We start from the raw sequence: 22,983 nt of genomic DNA, 5'->3' as shown, positions 1-22,983 counted from the left end.
CATGAAGCACAGAAACTCATTTTGTCGTGATTCGATCTCTTTGGCTAAGAAGCGATCGATCACGGATCAGCCACTCTCCATCTTACTTTTATTTCCAAGGGAATCTCCATTCTCCACCTCACAATTTCAAATAAAAAAGTTTTGAAAAACATTTTAAATAAAAGCAATATTCCAATATATTAAGTTATATATCTTTTATAAATTGAAATTTATCTCATAAAATATCATTTATTACTTCTTTTATATATTCTACTTTGAAAAATTCTATTATTAAATTTATACATAAAATATATTTAATAAAATGTTTATATAATATAATATAATTTATAAGATAAATTTTAAATTTAATAAATAAAACCTTAATATTTAAATAACATACATGTTATTTCCTACCCACAATCGAATTGATCTCAATTCATTTCATCTCATCTCATTTCATTATTACAATTCTTCTAAATTTCTACGTAAAATATATTAAATAATTCAATTTTTTAAATTTTAAATAATAATAATATTAAAAAAAAATATTATAATAATATTGTATTCAATAAATATAAAATTATGAACTTCTAATATCTCAATACAAACGGAACGTTGATAAAGATTTTTACGTTGGCCAATATAATAAGTTAATAACTATGGCACTAGGATTTTGAGTCGAAATGGAACACTGCACTGTTTTATTTACAGACATAGTGGGGTGAATGGGCACGTGCGTTCAACAGGGACAGTAAAGCCGAAAATATTATTGGGATAATGATAAGCTTTTATTATTATTTTATTTAATAAATAAAATAATAATAAATAAAAATTTAAATACACTGTAAAACAATAAATAAATGAACCTATCATTATCTATATTATTAATTTTGTCGTCTGACAAAAGGGCAGGGTGGGAGGAAAGCGCGAGCACCCTCGAGCCTCCACGACAAAAAGTCAAAAACTTCTGCTTACTGGTTGTCCCTACACACGCACAGTTTGGACGGGACAAAGAGTCAGTGGACTCTTTTCCCACACGTGGGGTCCATCAAAGGGGCTCGAAGACTTGGAAGCAGTCGGACATCGTCGTAATGAGCAAGCTTACAAATTGTGGGCGTGTCTTTGTTGATAAGGAAAAATTGAAAGTCACGTATAGATACCGAAATGTCAGGCGATATTTTGGGAATGAGATTGGGAACTGTGATCCATTTATTTTTGTAATTATCCCTTTTAAAATTTTGCTTGAAAATGGATAATTATAAAAGAGTTAAGAGTGATTGGTTAGAGAAATTTAAAAAATAAATAAATAAAATTATTTCAAGAGAATATATCTTCTAAATCAAATTTCTATTACTCATTAGTAAGCTTTTTATATTTAGTTTGAAATAATAATGTTTCTAAAAGGTCTTTATTTTGAGATTTTTTACGAACTTCTCAAAACTTTTTCCTCTTCGATATTTTATACTAAAAATAAGAATAAATAAATAAATAAAATTATATTGTCACCCTCTTTAATTGAAGAGAAAAATAATCTCTTTTAGAAATTTAATATTTACTCGTGTTTTAAACTTCACAAGCTGATTTGGATTTTATGCTGATCTGTTAAAAATTTTTAAGACATATATCATGCATAGGATTTTAGATACGCATATTAAAATTTTAAATAAATTATTTTATTTCAATTAAAATTAACTCGATGGTTGGTGTATGTACAATGTAGTAAAATGTCATGCAAACTATATGTTACAAGAGAGTATTATGATCAAAGACATGTAGTCTGATTGATATAATTTTTAACTCTTAAAAATGAGATATGGAGTTTGAAATCCTCTTTTACTATTAAAAAAATAAATAGGAGGAGGAGGAGAGCAACATAGACATTGAAAAAGATAAGATTTTTTTATCAGAATTTCAAACAAAGCAATAGGGAATAAATAAGTGGATTGCTCATGCGTGATATCGACCATAGTATCATGAATGCTGACTAAGACCTCGTTTGAATTCAAAATTTATTTCAACTCATCTCATCTCATCTCATGATTATAACTTTATCAAATTTCTATACAAAATATAATAAATAATTTAACTTTTTTAAATCTCAAAATAATTTTTTTAAATTTCTACACAAAATATAATAAATAATTTAATTTTTATTTTACTATTTACAAATCATCTCAACTCATCTCTAAACTCAAATAACTTTAAGTGAAACTAAAAACTACACCATTATTCTATTACTTTTTAATTCGGCTAATGTGATAATATTTAATTATTCTTAAATTGTTATATGGTTTAACAATGATTGGTATAAATATTATTAAATGTTTAACATTTTTTAATTGATTTATATTAAAAATACATCTCCACGTGCCGCGTTATCATTCGCTACTAATAGAGAAGCTGTGAATTCTAAATTCCCTTGCCAGATATATCCAAAACAGAACAGAAAGGAAAAAGTGAAAAAGAGATCGAGGGGGTGGGGGACCTGGCAGTTTTCGGAGCTCTTTCCTTCGCTTTACGATGACGTTGTCCCTGTTGGACGATAAAATCAACACCGGGCTGCAGTAAATCAATCCCCGAACCACTCCCAAGTCCCAAAGCCTTTGCTCTGCGTAACCATAACTCAATTTCCCGGCGGTTTCAATAGTCCTCTTTCTCAGGCCGAAACCGATACCCGTGTGATGCCGCCCCAGGACCCCGAGCAACAGCGACCACTGTTGGTGGGCTCGGACCATGAGGAGCAACAAGAGACCGCCTACGACTCGGACGAGAAAGTCCTCATTGACGGAATTGATGAGGACGAGGCTGAAAACTCCGGGTCCGGCTCCGACCGCGTGCCGCCGTTCTCGTGGAAGAAGCTTTGGCTGTTCACGGGGCCTGGGTTCTTGATGAGCATAGCGTTCCTGGACCCTGGGAACTTGGAGGGGGATCTTCAGGCCGGCGCCATCGCCGGGTACTCGCTGCTGTGGCTGCTTATGTGGGCCACAGCCATGGGGCTGTTGGTGCAGCTTCTGGCCGCTCGGCTCGGCGTTGCCACCGGGCGCCACTTGGCCGAGCTCTGCAGGGAAGAGTACCCCGCATGGGCAAGGCTGGTGCTTTGGGTGATGGCCGAGTTGGCTCTCATTGGGGCTGATATTCAGGAGGTTATTGGCAGTGCAATTGCTATTAACATTTTGAGTAATGGATTTTTGCCTCTCTGGTCTGGGGTCATCATAACCGCTCTTGATTGGTAATCAATTACTTATGCCCATGATTTCTTTTTTCTGAATTATATTTCCTTTTGGTGATGTTGTGCTGGTTTTGATTGTTACAACCATATTTTTGTTTCGGTTCTAATGAATTTGACGCCTTTTGGGTTTTGTCTTGCAAAACATTTGAATTTGAAGTTGAGGACTTCTTCATTTCACACTTTTTTGTCGGATTTCCCGCTGATTAGATCATGTTTGACGCTCTACTGAGTTTTAGAAGGGATATTCACTTGAATATATTTTGGGTCTTCGAGGAAGTAGAAGGTTTTCCAGGTTTTTCGTTGGGTATAGCCTGATCTCAAAATAAACAAATAATGAATTATATGGGGTGGCTCACAAACGATATTTCTGGTTGATTTCCGGGAAAACTGAGTTTCGTTTCACCAAAGAAGATAGAAAAAAAATTAAGAAAATTCTCTTGTATCATGCTGGATAGTTTAATCAGGTTGTGTTTAGTGTCGAAGTGAAAGAAATGTTGTTTTGTCATTAAGAAAACAAAATTGTTTACATATGAATTTTCTTTCTTTTAATTTTGTCAGCAACTGAATCGTGCATATTTCTTTGTTGGCAAAATTATAGCTCTAAAAAGAATGCTTGTTTTATTGCTTTTTTACAGTTTTATCTTCCTATTACTTGAGAACTACGGTGTAAGGAAATTGGAAGCCGTCTTTGCTGTTCTCATTGCGACAATGGCAGTCTCATTTGCTTGGATGTTTGGCGAAGCAAAGCCCAGCGGCATAGAACTTCTTCTTGGTAATATGCTTTTAATTATTCAGAATCTTTTTCTACCTAATTTGTTTTTATATTTATGCAAGTTTCAAACTATTATGCTGCCTTGCACTAACCCAAGGTCAAATGCATACGTCTTCATAGGTGTTTTAATTCCAAAACTGAGCTCCAAAACAATACAGCAGGCTGTTGGAGTTGTGGGTTGCATTATTATGCCTCACAATATTTTCTTGCACTCGGCTCTCGTGCAATCAAGGGAGATTGACCATAGCAAGAAAGGCCGAATCCAAGAAGCTCTTAATTACTATTCTATTGAGTCAAGTGTTGCCCTTTTTGTGTCATTCATTATCAATCTCTTTGTTACGACTGTGTTTGCCCAAGGGTTTTATGGTACAGAAATAGCCAATAGCATTGGCCTTCTAAATGCAGGGCAGTATCTTCAAGAAAAATACGGGGGTGGATTTTTTCCGATTTTATATATCTGGGGTATTGGATTATTAGCTGCTGGCCAAAGCAGCACTATTACTGGTACTTATGCAGGGCAGTTTATAATGGGAGGTTTCCTAAACTTGAGGCTGAAAAAATGGGTTAGGGCATTGATCACTCGTAGCTGCGCAATTGTCCCAACGATGATAGTTGCTCTTGTCTTTGAGACTTCTGAGGGTACATTAGATACTTTAAATGAATGGCTTAATGTGCTTCAGTCAGTGCAGATTCCCTTTGCACTTATCCCCTGCTTTGTTTGGTATCAAAGGAGCAGATCATGGGCTCTTTTACAATCGGTCCTATACTCAAGGTATGTTAATCTTTTTATTCTCCGTCCGCACCTTAAAACCCTACCATTTTCAGTTTTTTACATTTTACAGAAATCCTCAGTTGACTTGGCCTTGAGTCATTAATTTCAAGGGATCTTGTAGAACACTCACAGTCTCTGTGTATCTTTCCTCTGCTTCAGTATGGATAGTTATCTAGTACAAATTTTCAGTCTTTAAATGGCTTCATTCTTTAGAGAGTCAAAGGGTAATGTCAAGGATATATTCATTGCTGTCAACTGCTGTCTGCATGTTATTTTGTGTGCTGAGAAGTTGTCTGGGTTTGATTAAAAGGGAATGGTGTTTCTTTATCACTAAGTATAACATACCCAGTCTGATGTCTCTGTCCTATATTTAAATATTTCTCTCTAGTCTGTGCCTATGTTCCTATGAACATACCTTGCACGATTGGCGATCGGTTTATCCTCTTGCTCACTTCCTGTTAATGTTACCGACTTGATGCATCATACATGCATATAAACATACACAGGCAGTGTCTCATGTTTATTTTTAAGTACTTTGAGTAGAGAGTAACCGAATCTTTTGTTATAAATGAGGGATGCTTCCATTATCTTACCCACATTTGATGCGCTAATCTGACTCTGGTGGTAATTCATAACAAAGGGTTCGATTTGGGTTGGAGTTGTTAATGAGATGTCTCTTGGTTTGTTTGAGACTGATTTGGTAGTTTTTTGGTAATTTACCTTGCAAGTGAATATGCTAAGAATACTTTTCACTCCTTATTTTTCTTTACTTGCTAGTCATGCTGCTTAGACTTTCTTTTTCTTGTACAGTGATCAGAATTAAGTTAGTAATGGTCTAAGGACTCAACCGCTCTTAACTATCTTTTACTTACAGATGGCCGCATGGCTCGTGGCAGCACTGGTGATAGTGATTAATGGGTATCTTTTGGTGGACTTCTTCAACTCTGAAGTGAACGGGGTGTTGTTTGGCTCTGTTGTGGGTGTGTTTACAGCTGCATATGTTGCATTTATAATTTACCTTGTATCTCGGGGAGTCACCTTTTCAAGTTGGTGCCGCCAACCCAAGAGTGTTACAGAGGCAGAAAATTGAGTAACCAATCTCCATTGCCGATTTAAATTGCAGGGTGTTTAAACATACAGTGTTAATAACTGCCAGATTGAGAAAGTGCTATCAGACTGCATTTGCACAGAAGACTTGTCTGATAAAGCTTGACCCTCAATCTTTAAACAGAGATGAGTTGTGTACAAATGTGAAATCAGTGGCATAATATTATGTATGATAGAATTTGTTTATATATTGAAGAAATCAAGGCCGCAGGAGCCTGCTTTTGAGGCTATGTGGCATTTAGCTGTAGTTGCAGCACCTGTATTTTTTACCTGGCAATATTCAGATTGGGTTTGGAAATTTTTTGTTAATTTGTTTCTTCAATCCACTGTCATTTGGCAATCACATTTTCCTAAATTATTGGTATCTGAAATGCATGCATGCCAATTAACATTGGCTGCTCATTCTTCTTTGGAATAAAACCACCATCTTTGTACTTGGATACAAATGGTATATATACACTCCGCTAATATTTTCCTAATTCCTTGAAGTCATAACCGAAGAATTTAATCAAATTTTTTGTGTACCGATATGATTGTCAGAGACATCCGAAATCCTGTCAAGGTTGCCTCCTCAACTATTTCGCTAAACCCACCTCATCTGTATCATTCAAGAATTTGTAGACATGGTTAGATCCAAACTTTGGATCATCGTCCAAGAGCACTTGGTATCAAACCCATTATTTTTGTACTATGATTTAAGGGTGTTCATCCGGGTTCCAAACCGGGAACCCGGGTATACTCGGGTCGGGACCTGGGTTCTAAACCCGGGCCGGAACCCAGTGGATCCGGGTTCTAGGTTGTATTCGGATTTTTTTTTTTTTTTTTTTTTTTTTTTTTTTTTTTTTTTTTTATAGTAAAAGCCTTTATTTGAGACTCAAACAATTAGCATTTTGTTGGTTTGCCACTGCAAACTGTGTCCACTTCATTAAAACCATGACGAATAAAGCTCATGCATGTGTTTTGACAAAAATTCAAGGGACGAAAGAACATCTTATTAACCAAAACAACACAAATTCAAAAGGAAAAGTAGAGGCAGCCCATAAGTCACGGAAACCAACACCCATTAACTACGATTATCAACCAATACAGGATCCATAAACAACCCAAACCATTATCAACCAATTGATTACCCCATTCATTCCTCACGCACAAAATCATAGTTACAGTGAGAGAGAGAGAGAGAGAGAGAGAGAGAGTACCCAAACAAGTGAACAACGTCCTAGAGAGAAAGGCCAACGGCGACGACGATGGGGTCACGGCTCACAAGGTCATGATGATGGAGGCAGGGACTTAGAATTTCTTACTTTTCTCTAGCCACAGCGTAACGAGAGAGAGAGAGAGAGACTCGGGAGGAGGGGGAAGTGTATAACTGGTATCAAAACGGCGTCGTTTTTATACCATTTTTTTTTTTAAAGACCTGGGTACTAGGTTTTAAACTCGGTACTCGAGTTTCTAACCTGTACCCGGACCAAGTTGGTCCGGGTTTTTCAACTCGGGTTCTAGCCCGGTTTTGATCCGAGCTAAATCCCAGAACTGAAACCTCACACGACGTAGATGATAGTGAGGTATTTTACACCCCTAGATGCAATGCTCCTCACACGGTGTAGATGATAGTGAGATATTTTTAGGTATTCTGTGAATAGTAATGAAAAAGTAATTATTGAATATTAAATAATAATGAATAGTAGTAAAAAGTTTGTGAAAAGTAATAATAAATCATGAATAGTAAACTCAGTATCCAAACTAGACCAAAATCTCTCGAAAAGTTATATCGATGATAAATCTCTTTTAGGCATCCAATAATATTGAAAATTTGAAATCATACAGAGAAATGGTAACATCATTCATGTGCATAAATCATAGTGCAAAAACAATGGGTTTGATCCTAAGAGCTCTTGGACAATGATCCAAAGTTTGGATCTAACCATGTCTACAAATTCTTGAATGATACAGATGAGGTGGGTTTAGCAAAATAGTTGAGGATTCAACCTTGACAGGATTTCGGATGTCTCCGACAATCATGTCGGTACACACACACCAAAATTAGAATAAATTCTTCGGTTATGAGTTCAAGGAATTAGGAAAACATTAGCGGAGTGTATATACATTATGGATATTGATATAGTTACTATTCTATTACTATTTATCTATTATTAAAAGATATTTTAAGTTTTTTTATTTTAAATATTTTTTTAACATCCTTAATCATTAAGAAAAACTTAAAAAAATATATAACTTTACTAATAAATACTTCTTTAAACATTAAAAAATTAAAAAATTAAAAAAAAAATCAAATATAAGAAAAATAATAAATAAGTAGTAGTAAGATAGTAATCATATCATTATTCATGCATTATACTATATAGTATATAATGCCTACCTGATTTTGGTTGCATGTTCCCCGTATCATGGTTGAGTCGGAGGACGAAGGACTTCTAGGTCTAGGTGGTAATGGTATATTCTTTATGTCATAGTAGAATATTACTTCTCATGGGAAACTATTCCTTCCTATTTTTTCGCTGCACGTTAGACATTTTTCGTACATGAGTAATTCTGCAAATTACACTCCAGTTCAGTTCATTTGATTATGCAATTTAGATAAGATAAGATATTTTATTAAAAATTAAATTATTTATTATATTTTATATAAAATTTTTAAAAAATTATAATAATTATATGATATGAGGTAAAATAAAATAGTTTAATTTTATATAACCAAACTAGCCCTTATTCTATTTATAATTTATTGTTCAAAATGCAATATTTTCTATTATCTTTAGATCATCATTTATATTTTTAAAATAAAGATTTATAGGTTGATAGACTTAAGTGATCTCATCACAGTGAGATAAAAATAAGATAATTACTTAATTTATAAAATGATTCTTTGCATTATTATTGTGAATACACTCACTCAATAAACATATTCCTTTTATCTTGTCGATTTGTTTAGTCTGTTTTTACAAATGAAATAAAATAAGATTAAAATTAAAAATTAAATAAAATATAATTTTTTAATATAATTTTTATTTTGAGATTTAAAAAAGTTGAATTGTTTATTTTATTTTATGTAAAAATTTTAAAAAATTATAATGAGTAGTTGAAATGAAATGAGATGAATTGAGAAGAATTGTAAAAACAAATGAGGCCTTAAGCAATAGGCTGTTGAAGTTGCCAAAAAGAATGAATATAATTATTTAGATCAACATAATTTATTTAATTTTAATATACTTGATCATTAAATTAAGAAAAATTCTACTCATTATCCTCATACAATATATCAAATATAAATTTTTTATTTTTTTATTTTTTCTCTTATAAAATGTGTGATCTATAGATGATAATTAGATGAAATCAATTAGTTATGAAGAATGTAATAATTTTTTTTAAAAAATATGACGTGTAGTGTGTGAAGATGATGAATAGTAAAGCTCTTAAATTAAAGTATATAAATGGACGCGAGATCTTACTGCTTGGCTAGTTTTGGACGGTGGAAGTTGAGACGACGGACAACCGTTTAGACAATAAACCAAAAAAAGGAAAAAAGAAAAGAAAAACAAAAGGCCTACGGCTTGGGTTGTAGACCACGGTAGGCGTACAAAACGACATAAGAATCGACCCTCGTCACAACAACACAGCGAGCGTTTTAGGGTTCATGCTGCTAGCCTGCTACAGCTAAACTCGACCTTGAAATTGCTGGTATTTCGTAACCTGTGACTCACTGAGTGAGAGTTGAACTCGCTTCGAGTTCGAGAGACAGTCTCTTTAACAGCCTCGCATTTTTGTTCTTTTTCTGGCATCTGTACAGGTACGGTATTCTCTTTCTTTCCGTACCTCTCCAACCTTCTTTAATTCGATGCTATTTTTTTTTTCTATTTTAATAGTCTGCCTTTACCCTATCGGTATTTCGCGCAATTGGTTTAGGGATTTGAAAATTTCATTTCCTCAGTCATAGGTTCCTTCTGTTTTTGCTATCTTTTTTGGTGGTGAAGAATGGTGAGCTTTCGAGGGGGAAATTCGAGATTTTGGGTTTTCTTTTGTATACTTCCCTTTCGTCTTTTTATTCGTTACAAAAACTCATATCACTTATCCAAAAGAAATTAGAAACTCTGGTATGCAACTGAAGTTTGTAGGAATTGAATTGAGCTACTAGGAAATTTGAATAAGCAATAATGGAGTGTTTTTTTCCTAATTTTTTTATGGTACTAAAGGAAGAAGTCACTTCATTGAGTGACTAGTCCTTGAGGATACAGAAGCTTTGGACATCTTCCTTTGTGTATTTGTTGGAAGGCACGAAGCCACTGGCAGACTGGGTTTGGAGATCTTCACTTATGCACAATGCATTCTTGTATTGATTTTAAGATTGAGGGAGATTTTTTTAATGACTTGGAACATCATTGGGGCAGGGCCTTTTGGAGCCACCTTGAGTAGTAAATCCCGGATACATAATCGCACTTGTCAGAAATGTGTATTAGGTAATTCAGGCAAACCTAGAATGTCTGAGTTTACAGCTTATCCCATGCTTGTCCTTTGACCAATAGGCTGCACGTTAATGGGTAAGATTGAGAGATATTATTATGGGGGTATATTCACATGGGGTATGAGGTGAGGTCGATGGCAATGCCTCCCCTAAACTTTGAATTTAAGCAATCGACCACGAAAAAAAGAAAGAAGTCAGTTGCAATGTTGCCTTATCATTAAAGCTCTCAATTTGTTTGTTATAGTGATGGCTAGATTTATATGCTTATGACTTCATGACATGCACACATGCTTATTTTTATTTTATTTCTTCAGCGATCACATGGAAACTAGACCTAAAGATGACTGCAATTGAAATATTTTAAATACAGGGAGAAATTTGGTTTCTGAATATAAAGTTTAGGAGAGACATTGCAAAGGATGCTATTGCTTAGTGGGTGGGGAAATGGAATGTCCTAGAATTTAGGGTAAGATAATGCAATTCACCCATTAGTTTGACATGGCTTTGAGGTGGATGACTATAGACATTTTAAACTTAGTTTCTTGAAAACAAATAACAATTAACATCGGTCCTCCATGTACGGAACAAATTCTTTACCTGAAGGCATTTTCTATAGTCGTTCAGCCCCCTCACATTCCAAGATATGATCGTTGGTTTCATGGTTGACTATAGACAGCACTCTCCCCTTTATCTCTAAAGGCACTTCTGCCCTTTGAATTATAATTTATAGAGCATGATAATCTCTTCAATTTCCTCTCCTTCTTAGCAGCAGATCTAGCCAAAAGAGGTTGACCAGCCTCTATTGCTATTAAAAGTCCTCTAAACTGTTCCTCAAGTGCTCTATAATTTGTTCTTGTTATGGATGCGTTGAGTAGAATGATTGAAGTGGCGGTAGAAGGAAGGTTCTTGTTAGGTTTTGAGGTGGGAAATGAGGATTGGAATAGCATTAAATTATCTCATCTTCTGTTTGCCGATGATATGTTAATTTTCTGTGAACCTAAACAAGAACATCTTCGATCTTTGAGAGCATTGTTGTTATGTTTTGAACTTGTCTCAGATCTAAGGATTAATCTTAACAAGTCTGAAATTGTTCCAGTGGGTGCAGTAGCCAATATTTCAGATTTGGCTAATATTTTGGAGTGTAAGATTTCTTCGCTGCCGCTGAAGTATCTTGTTTTTCCGTTGGGTGCCTCTCACAAATCAGTTTTTATATGGGAAGGGGTGTATGAGAAGATCGAGAGAAGGTTGGCTGGATGGAAAAAACTATACTTGTCTAAAGGGGGACGAATTACTTTGATAAAGAGTACGCTGTCTAATCTTCCCACGTATTTTCTTTCACTTTTCCCTTTGCCAGCAGGGGTTGCAAAAAGAATTGAGAAAATTTGTCGCAATTTTTTATGGGGAGGTATAGGAGAGGAGAAAAAGTTTCATTTGGTTAGCTGGAACAACTAACAAGGTTTGTCAACCAATTTCTTGTGGAGGATTGGGGGTGAGAAATTTGAGGATGTTTAACAAAGCACTTCTTGGGAAATGGCTTTGGAGATATCATTTAGAGAGCGATGCTTTATGGAAGAATGTTGTTGCTGTAAAATATGGGAGTGGGTGGGGGGATTGGTGTTCTAATGAAGTTAGAGGAGCATATGGTTTGAGTTTATGGAAGTTCATTAGGAAAGGTTGGGGGAGTTTTCGAAACATATTACATTTAAGGTGGGGGAAGGGAAGAGGATTCTTTTTTGGCATGATATTTGGTGTGGGGAATCAGCTCTCAAATCTGATTTTCCCTCTCTTTTTAGGATTGCAAGGGATCAAAATGCTGCTGCGGCACATTATTTCCAACATATGGATAATAATATTCCACAGAGGTAAATGACTGGGAAGTGAATGATGTTTCTGATTTTTTGGGAAGAATTTATAATTCAAAAGTGATGCAGGGAAGAGAGGACAATTTACTGTGGGACCATACTGGAAAGTCCAGGTTTTCTGTTAGTTCTTTTTATAAGGTGCTGACTTGTCATTCTGGTTGTGCTTTCCCTTGGAAAGCCATTTGGAGAGTGAAGGTTCGTACTAAGGTGGCGTTTTTCTGTTGGTGGTTGCTCTAGGGAAAGTTTTGACCACGGATAACCTTAGAAAACGTGGTATGTGCATTGCTGATTGGTGTGTCATGTGCAAGAAGGATGGTGAATCTATAAATCATCTCTTTCTTCATTGTCAGGTGGCAAAGTCTTTATGGTATGAGTTTCTGAGTCGGATAGGTTGATATTGGGTGATGCCAAAGGAAGTTGTAGATCTTCTTGCATGTTGGAGAGGTTTTGAGGAAAGGAAATGTGTAGCTGCCAGATGGAATATGATTCCTTTGTGTTTAATGTGGTGTATTTGGCTGGAAAGGAATGAGAGATGTTTTGAAGACAAAGAGCGTTCTCTTAGAGAACTTTCGAATTTTTTCTTTTCTACTTTGTGTTTGTGGGCCAGGATTTTTGTAAGGGATGATGATAATGTGCTGAATCTGTTTTAGTCTTTTTCCTGCTTCTAGAGTGTAGTAGGTATTTCCTTTGTATACTTCATGTGTACTTGGGCTGTGCGGCTGTGCCTATTCTTGGTAATAAAATCTCTTTATTAATTATAAAAAAAAAAAAAGTTTGACATGGCTTTCCCTTTCATTGGAGATTTTGATACTAATCAAATAAAAAAGAAATGCGTGTGCGTGTATGTCTGTGTGTTTCTTTTTTTTGTTTTTTTCATGATAAAGCCATGGAATATGGAAGTTCATACAGGATGGGTTTCAGAATCCATATGGTGATTGACGAGGAATAATAATCTTACCTCACTACTTATGCACGAGGGTTGTAAATTTTCTATATAGTAGGGGTTATATCCACAAGCTCATTATATTGCATTTTGTCTTGTATTGCTAATCTTTCTACTTCTTTTTTAAAATTATTTTTGTAGCATTTTCTTGAAGCTTTGTTGAGCACTTGCGTGGCCATGGCTGATATAGAGCAAGCTGGGGCAAAAGATACAACATCCTCTCTGATAGATCAGCTTGGCTATGCATTTCTTGAACTTGAAGCTCACAAAGATGCTTCTAAGGATAAGGTTCGATGGATGGAAGTTGAAGAACACTTCCGCAACCTTGAGACATTGTTGAAGAACAAATTTGAAGAGCTTGAAGCAAAGGAGAAGGAATTTGAGGAGAAAGAAGCTGAAACTCATTCATTGATTGCTGAGAAAGTGGCAGCTGTCAATGCGAAAGAGCAAGCCCTTTTGGACCGTGTGCAGGAGCTAAAAGATGCCGCTGTTACTGCAATTGCAGAGGCACGAGCAAATCACCTGCCAACATCTGTGGAGCCTGTTGATGATGGGGACAGCAAAGACAAGGTAAGCAGCTCTCAGGGTGATATGAATTCCCCTGAGGATGATTCTTCTCTTAAAACCGGTGAAAATGCTGAAGGCGTGGCTGTTGAGGTTAAGCCACGCCCAGAGCTGACACAATTTTGCCGGCAGATGGATGCAAAAGGGCTTCTGAATTATACTATGGAGAATAAAAAATATCTAAATGCCATCCGTGAGGAACTTTCTGTTGCACTAGAAAGTGCAACTGAACCAGCCCGTTTGGTGCTGGATTCACTGGAGGGGTTTTACCCCCCCGATGAGACTACCCTACCAATGGATAAGAGGGATGCTGCCCTTCAGGGCATGCGCAAATCCTGTGTGATGTTTTTGGAAGCCATGACTGCCTTATTGGCAAGGGTTGACCCAGGGGGTGATCACCTTCTGAACCCCGAGTCCAAGCACCAAGCCAAGGCAATCGCTGATGAGTGGAAGCCTAAGTTGGCTAATGCAGGCATAGATGCTGCCAATGGAAATTCATTGGAAGCAGAGGCATTCTTGCAGCTCCTCGCAACTTTTAGGATTGCTTCGGAGTTTGATGAAGAAGAACTCTGCAAGTTTGTTCTTGCAGTTGCTCACCGCAGGCAGGCACCTGAGCTCTGCCGCACTCTTGGGTTAACACATAAAATGCCAGGTTGGTGTTCTTTCAACTAACTGACCTGATGGGGTCTGGAGACTTCTGCCTTGTTTCGATGAGATGTCCCTTGCGCTTTGTTCCTTTAGGTCTCGGTAGCTTGTCAAACAATTTGAGAAGCATGTGCGACTTGGCCAGCGCTGCTTTGAGGATATTTTTCCATCACTTAAAGAAGTCTTTTGTTGTTGGATATTGACTGACCTTTACTTTGCTATTTGTGCAGATGTTATTGAGTTACTGATCAGCAGTGGGAAACAGGTTAATGCAGTACGTTTGATTCATGCCTTTGAGCTTACTAGAAGCTTTCCTCCCGTGCCCCTCCTAAAGACATACTTGAAGGATTTGAGGAGAAACTCACAAGGAAAGGGTGCGAGTTCAGAAGGTGTTGCTGGTGTACAGGTGCGTTTCCGTCATTCAATAGAAACACCAAGTGATGGTTTGGGACTTATTTGTTTGTGGATTGCTTACTGGTGAATTCTTGTTTACTAGCAGATTGACGTAAATGCACAAGAACTTGCAGCACTGAAAGCTGTAATCAGGTGTGTTGAAGAGTTCAAGCTTGAAGCAGACTACCCACTTGATCCGCTTCTGAAAAGGGTCGCTCAACTGGAGAAATCCAAGACGGATAAAAGGAGGGGTGGAGACTTTGGCAAACGTCAACAATCAAAGAAGCCAAGAGGGCATGGAGGATTCCGTGGATTCCGTGCACCTGGTGTTACTGTTGCTGGAGCTGCCACTGCTGGTAGGCAGGGTCCTCCTGCTTTTGTTGACAGGGCAGCATATGCAGTAATTTCCGAGAGGTATCCTCATGCTGGTGTGGCAGCCTATGATTATCAAGCCCCTAGCCAGTCTGCATATGCTCAGCAAGCTCATGATCAAAGACTATACTACTATCCCCAAGATGACAGAGCTACTCCAACCTCGATTAATGCCGCTTCTACTAATTATGGCAGTTATATTGGTGGTGGATTGCAGTCTTCTCATCAGCCATATATGTGATTGACACATGCAGGTACCGTAGGAGGCAAGTGTAGTAGAGATGACGGAGCAAGACTAACTCATTTGATAATTTTTGTCCGATGCAAGCATGTTCCATTTTTCTTTTGCCGTTTAGGTCTCAAGGCTTCTCTTGTCAAATGCATTACAACCAAAACAGTACTTTGTGAGATAACCATGCAAGACGTGAGCATGTTGTTTTTGATGGTAAAGTAGTGTCTGGTTGCACTTTCTTTTCATCCCCACCCTCTCCCTCTTTCAAATTATGACGGGAACAGAAAGATGAGAGACTCAAATGATCCCATATTCCCCCCTGCGTTCGTATCTTCCAAGATGATGATTTCGGGATTTCAAACAAAGAGAAGTGGTCTTTTTTTAATCAACTGATAATAAGCATGTCATTGGCATTTTTCGTTATTTCTTTCTTGGCCAAAAGATATCGTGGACTTGTGTAAACTTCACGATTTCATAGTCGGCAATTGATGCCATCTCATCCTAATTCCTACCTTTTTTTTCTTCAAGCTGACGGATACCTACTTTGATTGCGCATATCCACCATCATTCGTCATAGCTAAAAAAATAATAATTAAAAGGAAAAAAGGAAAAATAATAATTAAAATGAAAAAGAGAAAAATAATAATGAAAAGGAAAAAAGAAAAAACACCTCAAGATCTCATCTTTCTACAACGGTAATTAGATGAGATGTAATAGTTTTAGATAAGTTGAATAAAATATTGTTAGAATATTATTTTTTAATATTATTATTATTATTATTTTAGAATTTGAAAATATTGAATTGTTTATTATATTTTATGTGAAAATTTAAAAAAATTGTAATAATGAAATGAGATGAAATGAAATGTGATGATTTGTATATCCAAATAAGCCCTTAATAACTTGGAAGAACAAATGAGAAATTACTACAAAAATCTGATCTCATGTTTCTTGACATGAATTAGAGGTGTAATTTTTTTAAATTATTTTATGTCACATAAAGAAACAATAAATTATCATAATTAAATAACGAAAAATAATATTTTTCCAAATCAACTACCTAACAGTATAAAATTAAATAAGTTAAAATAATGAAAGTAAAATAGATCAGGAAAAATAAAAAAAACAACAACAAATATTACGTAATTTTCGGTTCGAGCTGACTTCCCTCCCTTGGCCTCATGCTCACACAAGGGAGCTACCGTTTTGTTCACTCATCCCCCTGGCATTTCCTTTGCACTCTGGATCTCCATCATTTCGAAGGAATCGCCCGAGCTGGCTACCCAAATGGCGAGGGCATTCAGCTACCTCCTTATCACCTTCAGCTTCTTTACCGTCGTCTCTCTAGCCCAATCATCTCCCTCTGCGTCACTCCTCCTCCCCCACCTCACGCTGGGTCCCTCCCCGCCATGCTCTTACCGCTCTTTCTTTCTCCTCCAAACGCTTCCAGAACCTCCTCCGATCCCCGTCGCCTCCTCCAGCGATCCAATGCTCGGATGGGACTCTACGATGATCTCCTCCTCCGCGGGTATTTTTCTCCTTCTCATTTTCTTCGTTCTCCGTTTTCTTTTCTTCGTATTCCTTTTTTTTTTTTTTTCCCAGTGGTCCTTGTGTTCTGTGGTTTTGATTGGTTGGTTTGGACCGAGAATGCATTTGTAGGTACTACACGACACGGCTTTGGATCGGGACGCCACCTCAGAGATTTGCCCTTATAGTTGATACGGGGAGCACTATCACCTATGTCCCCTGCTCTAGTTGCCAGCAGTGTGGCACGCACCAGGTCTAAGACTTCTCAATCGTGATTTTATTCTCTTATTCTCCTTTTTTATTTGTTTAGACTTGTGGCTGTTTTGGAGCTGATGCAATTCAGATAATTTAGAAAAACAAACGCATTTGAAAACAGAAACAAAATATTTGGGTGTGGGCGTAGATTTGTGTTGAGCGAGACGGAGGATGTAATATGTTTAGTAAATAATTTAATTTATATCCCACTTGTTGGTGGAGAGATTTGATATAATATATTGGGACAAAAAGAAACTATTAGTTTGATCTGGCTATGTTAATATCAGTCACTCAAGTTTGTTTCTTGTTTATACTCTGCCATTTTCCATCACATTAACTCCCATCATTTGTTACTTTAAGCAATTTGGGTTACATTATCAACTGGAGAACTCATATGTGCACTGGTTTTGAGAATAATATTTGTCTCATCAGGATCCAAAGTTCCAGCCAGAATTGTCGAGCACCTACCAGCCTGTGAAATGCAATTTGGATTGCAACTGTGACAATGAGAAGGTGCAATGTGTGTACGAGAGACAATATGCTGAAATGAGTAGTAGCAGCGGTGTTCTTGGTGAGGATGTTGTATCCTTTGGCAGTTTAAGCAATCTTCAGCCGCAGCGTGCCGTTTTCGGCTGTGAGAATGAGGAAACTGGTGATCTTTTTAGTCAACGAGCTGATGGAATCATGGGCTTGGGCCGTGGTGATCTTAGTATAGTGGACCAGCTTGTTGACAAGGGTGTGGTTAGTGATTCCTTCTCGTTATGCTATGGTGGAATGGATGTTGGTGGGGGTGCTATGGTTCTTGGCGGCATTTCTCCCCCAACAGACATGGTGTTTACCCACTCAGACCCTGTACGAAGGTGCTTTATGTGTATATTTTGTCTTATAAGACATCCTGCATCATTTTTTCCTAACAAATACATTTGATGTATCTCATACATTTACTCTAGTTTCGGGATGGCAACAGTCCATACTACAATATCGATTTGAAGAACATACATGTTGCGGGGAAGCCATTGTTGCTAAATCCAAGGGTCTTTGATGGAAAACATGGAACCGTCTTGGATAGTGGTACAACATATGCCTACTTGCCTGAAGAAGCATTTTTAGCATTTAAGGATGCTGTAAGATCTTTGTCTTTAAGCCTCACAGTTACTCTTCTAGATTATCTCTTTTAAATCACTTTTGCTTGGATTTTAAAGAAGACCTATGACTTATTCTTGTTTGACTCACCGTGATGAGTGGAACAGTGAAAGTAAAAGATTAAAATACCTTGCAGTTCAGTTCTTTCTGAATGAAATTCATAGAAGAACTACCTGTACTTATAAAAATAGATTAAAAAGTAAACAAAGCTGTTCATTTTAAGTACTTCCCATTTGGCAAAATTGTGGTTGATTCATTTAGACAAAGGGTACAAAGACTACTCTGAATCTGATTGCAACATATGCCAAACCATGAATTGGTTGGCTGAGCAGGCTTTTTTAAAATTAGTTTTACTTTTTTCCCCCTGTTAGTAGCTATTTTGCCGTAGTCATTTTACTTCATGAGAAAAGTATGTATTTATGTTCGAGATCAAACTGTCTTGTGGCTTTCATCTTTTATTTTACATATTAATTTTTGTCTTTCTAAGACCTTTAAATGTTTCTGATCTTGTTTATATGTACATGTAGATTATGAAGGAACTTAATTCCTTGCAGAAGATTCGTGGTCCTGATCCAAATTATAATGATATATGCTTTTCTGGTGCTGGGAGGTATTGCCTTTAGCATAACTGAAGACTTTGATAACATAAATGAGTTACTTTCTGGTGCCACCGACCTTATCTATCATTTTGTATTCAGTGATGTCTTGGAACTATCAAAAACCTTTCCAGCTGTTGACATGGTATTTAGCAACGGGCAAAAGCTGTCACTATCACCTGAAAATTACTTGTTTCGTGTAAGTAATGGACTTGTGTACGTCTTGTTGAAATATTTTCTGACAGAATGAATGCTTTTTAGAACAAGTTTATTGTTCTTGCCATTGGTTATTTTTCTATATACTGATTATTCTTTTTTCTGGTTTATGTGACATCAATTTTATGAAGCACTCAAAGGAACATGGTGCATATTGCCTGGGGGTTTTTCAGAATGGAAAGGATCCAACCACTCTTTTAGGAGGTATATTATGCTTTACTAAGCTTTTTTTTTTTTTCTTTTTTTTTTCTTTTTAAGCCTTGCTATGGTTTTTCTCCTCCATCCTGTATTTTCATTCATTTTATTTTCCGTTGTAATAGGTATCGTTGTCCGCAATACTCTTGTTACATATGATCGTGAACATTCAAAGATTGGTTTCTGGAAAACCAATTGTTCAGAGTTATGGGAAAGACTTCACAAATCTGGTGCCCCTCCACCAATGCCTTCAGCTCCAAATGAAAAGAATTCAACAGCAGAAATCCCACCTACATTAGCTCCCACTAAAGCACCACATTATGTGCTTCCAGGTACATTAATCTACAGGCCTTCAAGTATCTCTTAATGCTATACTATGCCATCACCTGTATCTTCAGATGGTGGGGTTTGACTTGTGTTTTTTTGCTGCTGATATGACACGGATTTCATGTTCAAACAACCACATTGAAGAAATATTATGAGGAAACCATCTAAGATTAGCATTGCTGTACATGGCTTGATTGCTTTACAATCACATTCAGCATCGAGTGGCATAGCTTAACAGGTCCTTTCACTACGATCAAATAACTAAGTTGATGTTTAAGCTAGTAGAAAGTTCATAAAAGAGAGATTGATTGCAAGACTGGAATTTACCGTCTGTGGCAGATGGGGCTTCTAAGACTAAGATTTCTTGAATTCCATGGTAGTGTTACTATGTTTGCTTTTTGCTACCTGTAATGTTATGTCAAAATAATGTGACTTTTATATCTGAACCTATGATCTATTTATGCAAGTCACTTCATCTCCTTTTGACGTAAGTATTATTTTATTTTCATACTTATCAAATATATATTATATATTTGAGCTGCGTTGAGACACTCATTAGATTCTTTTGTTCTCTTTGATGACCAGGGGAACTCCAAATTGGAGAAATAACATTTGATATCATATTCAACGTCAGCTACTCAGATCTTGAGCATCATATTACAGAACTGGCTAAGTTCATAGCTGATGACTTGGAAGTTAATCTCTCTCAGGTTAGACATATGCCACATTGGAATGCAGAAAAAAATTTACCTCAATCTAGCTTTGCAATTAATAAATATTTCCGTTTATCGATTGAACTTTCTAAGTGAAAGCTCATCTAGGGTGCCAATAATCTTGAATACATGATGTCAGGTCCATTTATTGAATTTTACTCCCGATGGAAATGATTCCCTCATTAGATGGGCCATCTTTCCAGCAGACTCCAGTAACTACATTTCTAATGCGACAGCTATGGTAAGTTTGCAAATATGAATTGCAACTACTCTCAGTGCAAAAGATTGTGATCATTTTAAAATATTGTTCTCGTCACAGAATATGATTGCCCGATTTGCTGAACATCAAGTGGAGCTTCCTGGGACCTTTGGAAGTTATAAGTTGGTTCGATGGAGCATTGAACCTCTGGCAAAACGGTATATATATTATTCACTTATTGCTCATGATAGCATTACATTTTTACTTCTTGGGCTCCTTGGCTCAGCATTTGGATGAAGCTTAATATATGAGTATCGGCAATCTGAGTTAGGCCTGGTTTGTATTCGCAAGTCATCTCAACTCATTTCAACTCATCTCACTACTATTCATTATTATTCATCAACTTTAACTCACAAATCTCACTACTATTCACAACTCATCTCACTACTATTCACAACCCATCTCAACTCATCTTCGAATCCAAACGATACCTTAGTCTCTTTAAATTGGTTTTACTTTAACATGGTCACTTATAAAAAAAAAACTTTAACATGGTCCCTAAATTCTCAAATATAACCACATAAGAGTTCCTAAAATCTAAATATGGCCCTTTAAAGAAAAACTAAATATCTAAAAAACAAATTGTGACGAAAAAGCCAAAGTGATTATTATGTTGTTTGAGTCTTGGAGCATGTGAGCACTGCCCCTGTATGATGAAAAGTAGGATGAGGTACCTGATTAAGAGGAAAGGCCTCCACCCTGCGTGGTCCATGCATGGTGGAGTTTGGGTTTATTTTGCAATTTCAAGGCATATCAACACAGATATTCAGTGCACCCATCTTGCAAACCTTTTCATTTGTTAATGACAGTTACCTATCTTGGGTATCCTCCCCTGCATACCAAAAGCTTTTCTGAGTTGGCATTATACAATCTTTTTTTTTATTTATTAATTTTTAGTTTTTTTTACTGCAGGACATGGTGGCAGCAAAACTATACGATTGTACTTATAGCCATTATTGGTACATTACTGATCGGACTATCAGCTTCTGGAATGTGGTTTATTTATAGAAACAGACAACAAAAGCTTACTGCGTACAAGCCTGTCAATGCAGCAGTTCCAGAGCAAGAACTCCAGCCGATATAAACCATTAGGAGCTACATTTGGTGGTGATTCATGCCGAATTACATTGCTGTCAGGATCTTCACATAATGACTGAATTCTGCAACCATGGCATCTGGACTGACTGAGATTCTTGTTACCCTGAAAATTGTCATTCTTTTGTAATTCCTTGTTCACTAAATCTGGACAGGGAGGTATATGAACACAGGCATTGGATATGCTTGCAAACGTTTTTAATTGTTGATGCAGTGCTGTAAAATTCGAGCGAAACAAAAGGTTGCTTAATAAAGCAAAATTCCATGTGCTTCTTCTATCATTTTTGTTTCGTGAATCATGATTGCGGTTTACCTTTATGAATCAGATCATAGACTCTGGCTTTTACAGCCATTAAACCCTGTGTATGGTAAGAATGACTCCGTTCTTTCTTTATTCCTTCTATTTCCATTGTTAAATGAGATAGATGCAGCCAAGTCAAACCCAGAAGACAGTTACTTGCTGGGACTCTGAAAATAAAAACAAGCTCGAAAAATTATGCTGACAGAGTATAATTGTAAGCAGACCATCAAAGTGAGTGATACAGCCTCTGCTTTTTATCCTTTTACAGAAAATCTAACGACGTTTTGAACGACCTAACACTTGAAGGATCAGTTCAGGACTTTCCAAACAGATTTCAAGATTTGAGAAGGGGGAAAAAAACTAAAAGGTTTGGAATGATGCCTCCTGAAGAGAGATTCCGAGAACTTCCTCACTTTCCACGTTTTGTTAGCATAAGGGAAAGAATCCTCTTGGTTTTGGTCAAAGTGGATTTTCAAACTCATAAAGTCCGAAAGCGTTCGTTAGTGTATGAATTTTCCATTTTGAAATGTCTGGGAACCCTTCAATATCAATGAGGAACTATTTGGATATATAGATAGTCTCATCTTATCTCATCTGATCCTTATAACTTTATCAAATTACCACACAAAATATAATAAACAATTTAATTTTTTCAAATCTTAAAACAATAATAATATTAAAAAATAATATTCTAATAATATTTTATTCAACTTATCTAAAATCATTTCATCTTACTATCCAAACCAGCCTTAAAAAATCGGACTTTCTATCCCTTTTCCTAAAAAAAAAAAAAAAAAAAAAATTCATGATCAAGATTTTGTTTGGGAATATTTAAGAAATTTGCTTAATTTTTAGTGGGTTGAGATTCTTGCTTATTGATTAAAATAATAATAATAATAATAATAAAAAAATTGTAGGTTGAGATTAATCTTAGAAATTCATAAAGTACTATTAAATTGCGTTTGAGACACGACTAGGCTTTTACAATTTTTATGATTATATATTT

The 22,983-nt window shown here is 36.3% G+C and overlaps 3 protein-coding genes across 5 annotated transcripts; all 3 read left to right on the top strand.

Moving 5' to 3' along the window:
* The first annotated feature begins 2,469 nt into the window (after positions 1 to 2,469).
* On the top strand, positions 2,470 to 6,106 carry LOC121251419 (metal transporter Nramp3-like). Its single transcript, XM_041150675.1, is given in 5 exon segments — positions 2,470 to 3,208; positions 3,844 to 3,980; positions 4,101 to 4,682; positions 4,685 to 4,752; positions 5,627 to 6,106. Coding segments are annotated over 5 exon segments (1,551 nt in total). The 5' UTR covers positions 2,470 to 2,660; the 3' UTR covers positions 5,843 to 6,106.
* A 3,342-nt stretch (positions 6,107 to 9,448) lies between these two features.
* LOC121251410 (FRIGIDA-like protein 3) lies at positions 9,449 to 15,568 on the top strand. The gene is made up of 4 exons (XM_041150665.1): positions 9,449 to 9,667; positions 13,286 to 14,360; positions 14,584 to 14,759; positions 14,853 to 15,568. The coding sequence occupies exons 2-4, from the start codon at positions 13,322 to 13,324 to the stop codon at positions 15,357 to 15,359; spliced, it is 1,722 nt and encodes a 573-aa protein (XP_041006599.1). The 5' UTR covers positions 9,449 to 9,667; positions 13,286 to 13,321; the 3' UTR covers positions 15,360 to 15,568.
* A 931-nt stretch (positions 15,569 to 16,499) lies between these two features.
* Positions 16,500 to 21,957, top strand: LOC121239185 (aspartic proteinase 36-like). Of its 3 annotated transcripts, none has more exons than XM_041136358.1 (12): positions 16,500 to 16,878; positions 17,010 to 17,130; positions 17,565 to 17,984; positions 18,083 to 18,256; positions 18,803 to 18,885; positions 18,974 to 19,070; positions 19,219 to 19,291; positions 19,408 to 19,614; positions 20,195 to 20,319; positions 20,462 to 20,563; positions 20,642 to 20,852; positions 21,018 to 21,440. In XM_041136358.1, the coding sequence occupies exons 1-11, from the start codon at positions 16,532 to 16,534 to the stop codon at positions 20,816 to 20,818; spliced, it is 1,926 nt and encodes a 641-aa protein (XP_040992292.1). In that variant the 5' UTR covers positions 16,500 to 16,531; the 3' UTR covers positions 20,819 to 20,852; positions 21,018 to 21,440. The 3 variants fall into 3 exon arrangements, with proteins under 3 accessions (XP_040992292.1, XP_040992279.1, XP_040992287.1); XM_041136345.1 differs by lacking the exon at positions 21,018 to 21,440 and adding an exon at positions 21,494 to 21,957 and having other exon boundaries at positions 16,501 to 16,878; positions 20,642 to 20,739; XM_041136353.1 differs by lacking the exon at positions 21,018 to 21,440 and adding an exon at positions 21,494 to 21,957 and having other exon boundaries at positions 16,501 to 16,878; positions 17,565 to 17,992; positions 18,100 to 18,256; positions 20,642 to 20,739.
* Positions 21,958 to 22,983: the final 1,026 nt, after the last annotated feature.

Source organism: Juglans microcarpa x Juglans regia, chromosome 1D (genome assembly GCF_004785595.1).
Source record: "Juglans microcarpa x Juglans regia isolate MS1-56 chromosome 1D, Jm3101_v1.0, whole genome shotgun sequence".
Classification (NCBI taxonomy): domain Eukaryota; kingdom Viridiplantae; phylum Streptophyta; class Magnoliopsida; order Fagales; family Juglandaceae; genus Juglans; species Juglans microcarpa x Juglans regia.
This window is presented reverse-complemented; position numbering and strand designations above follow the sequence as displayed.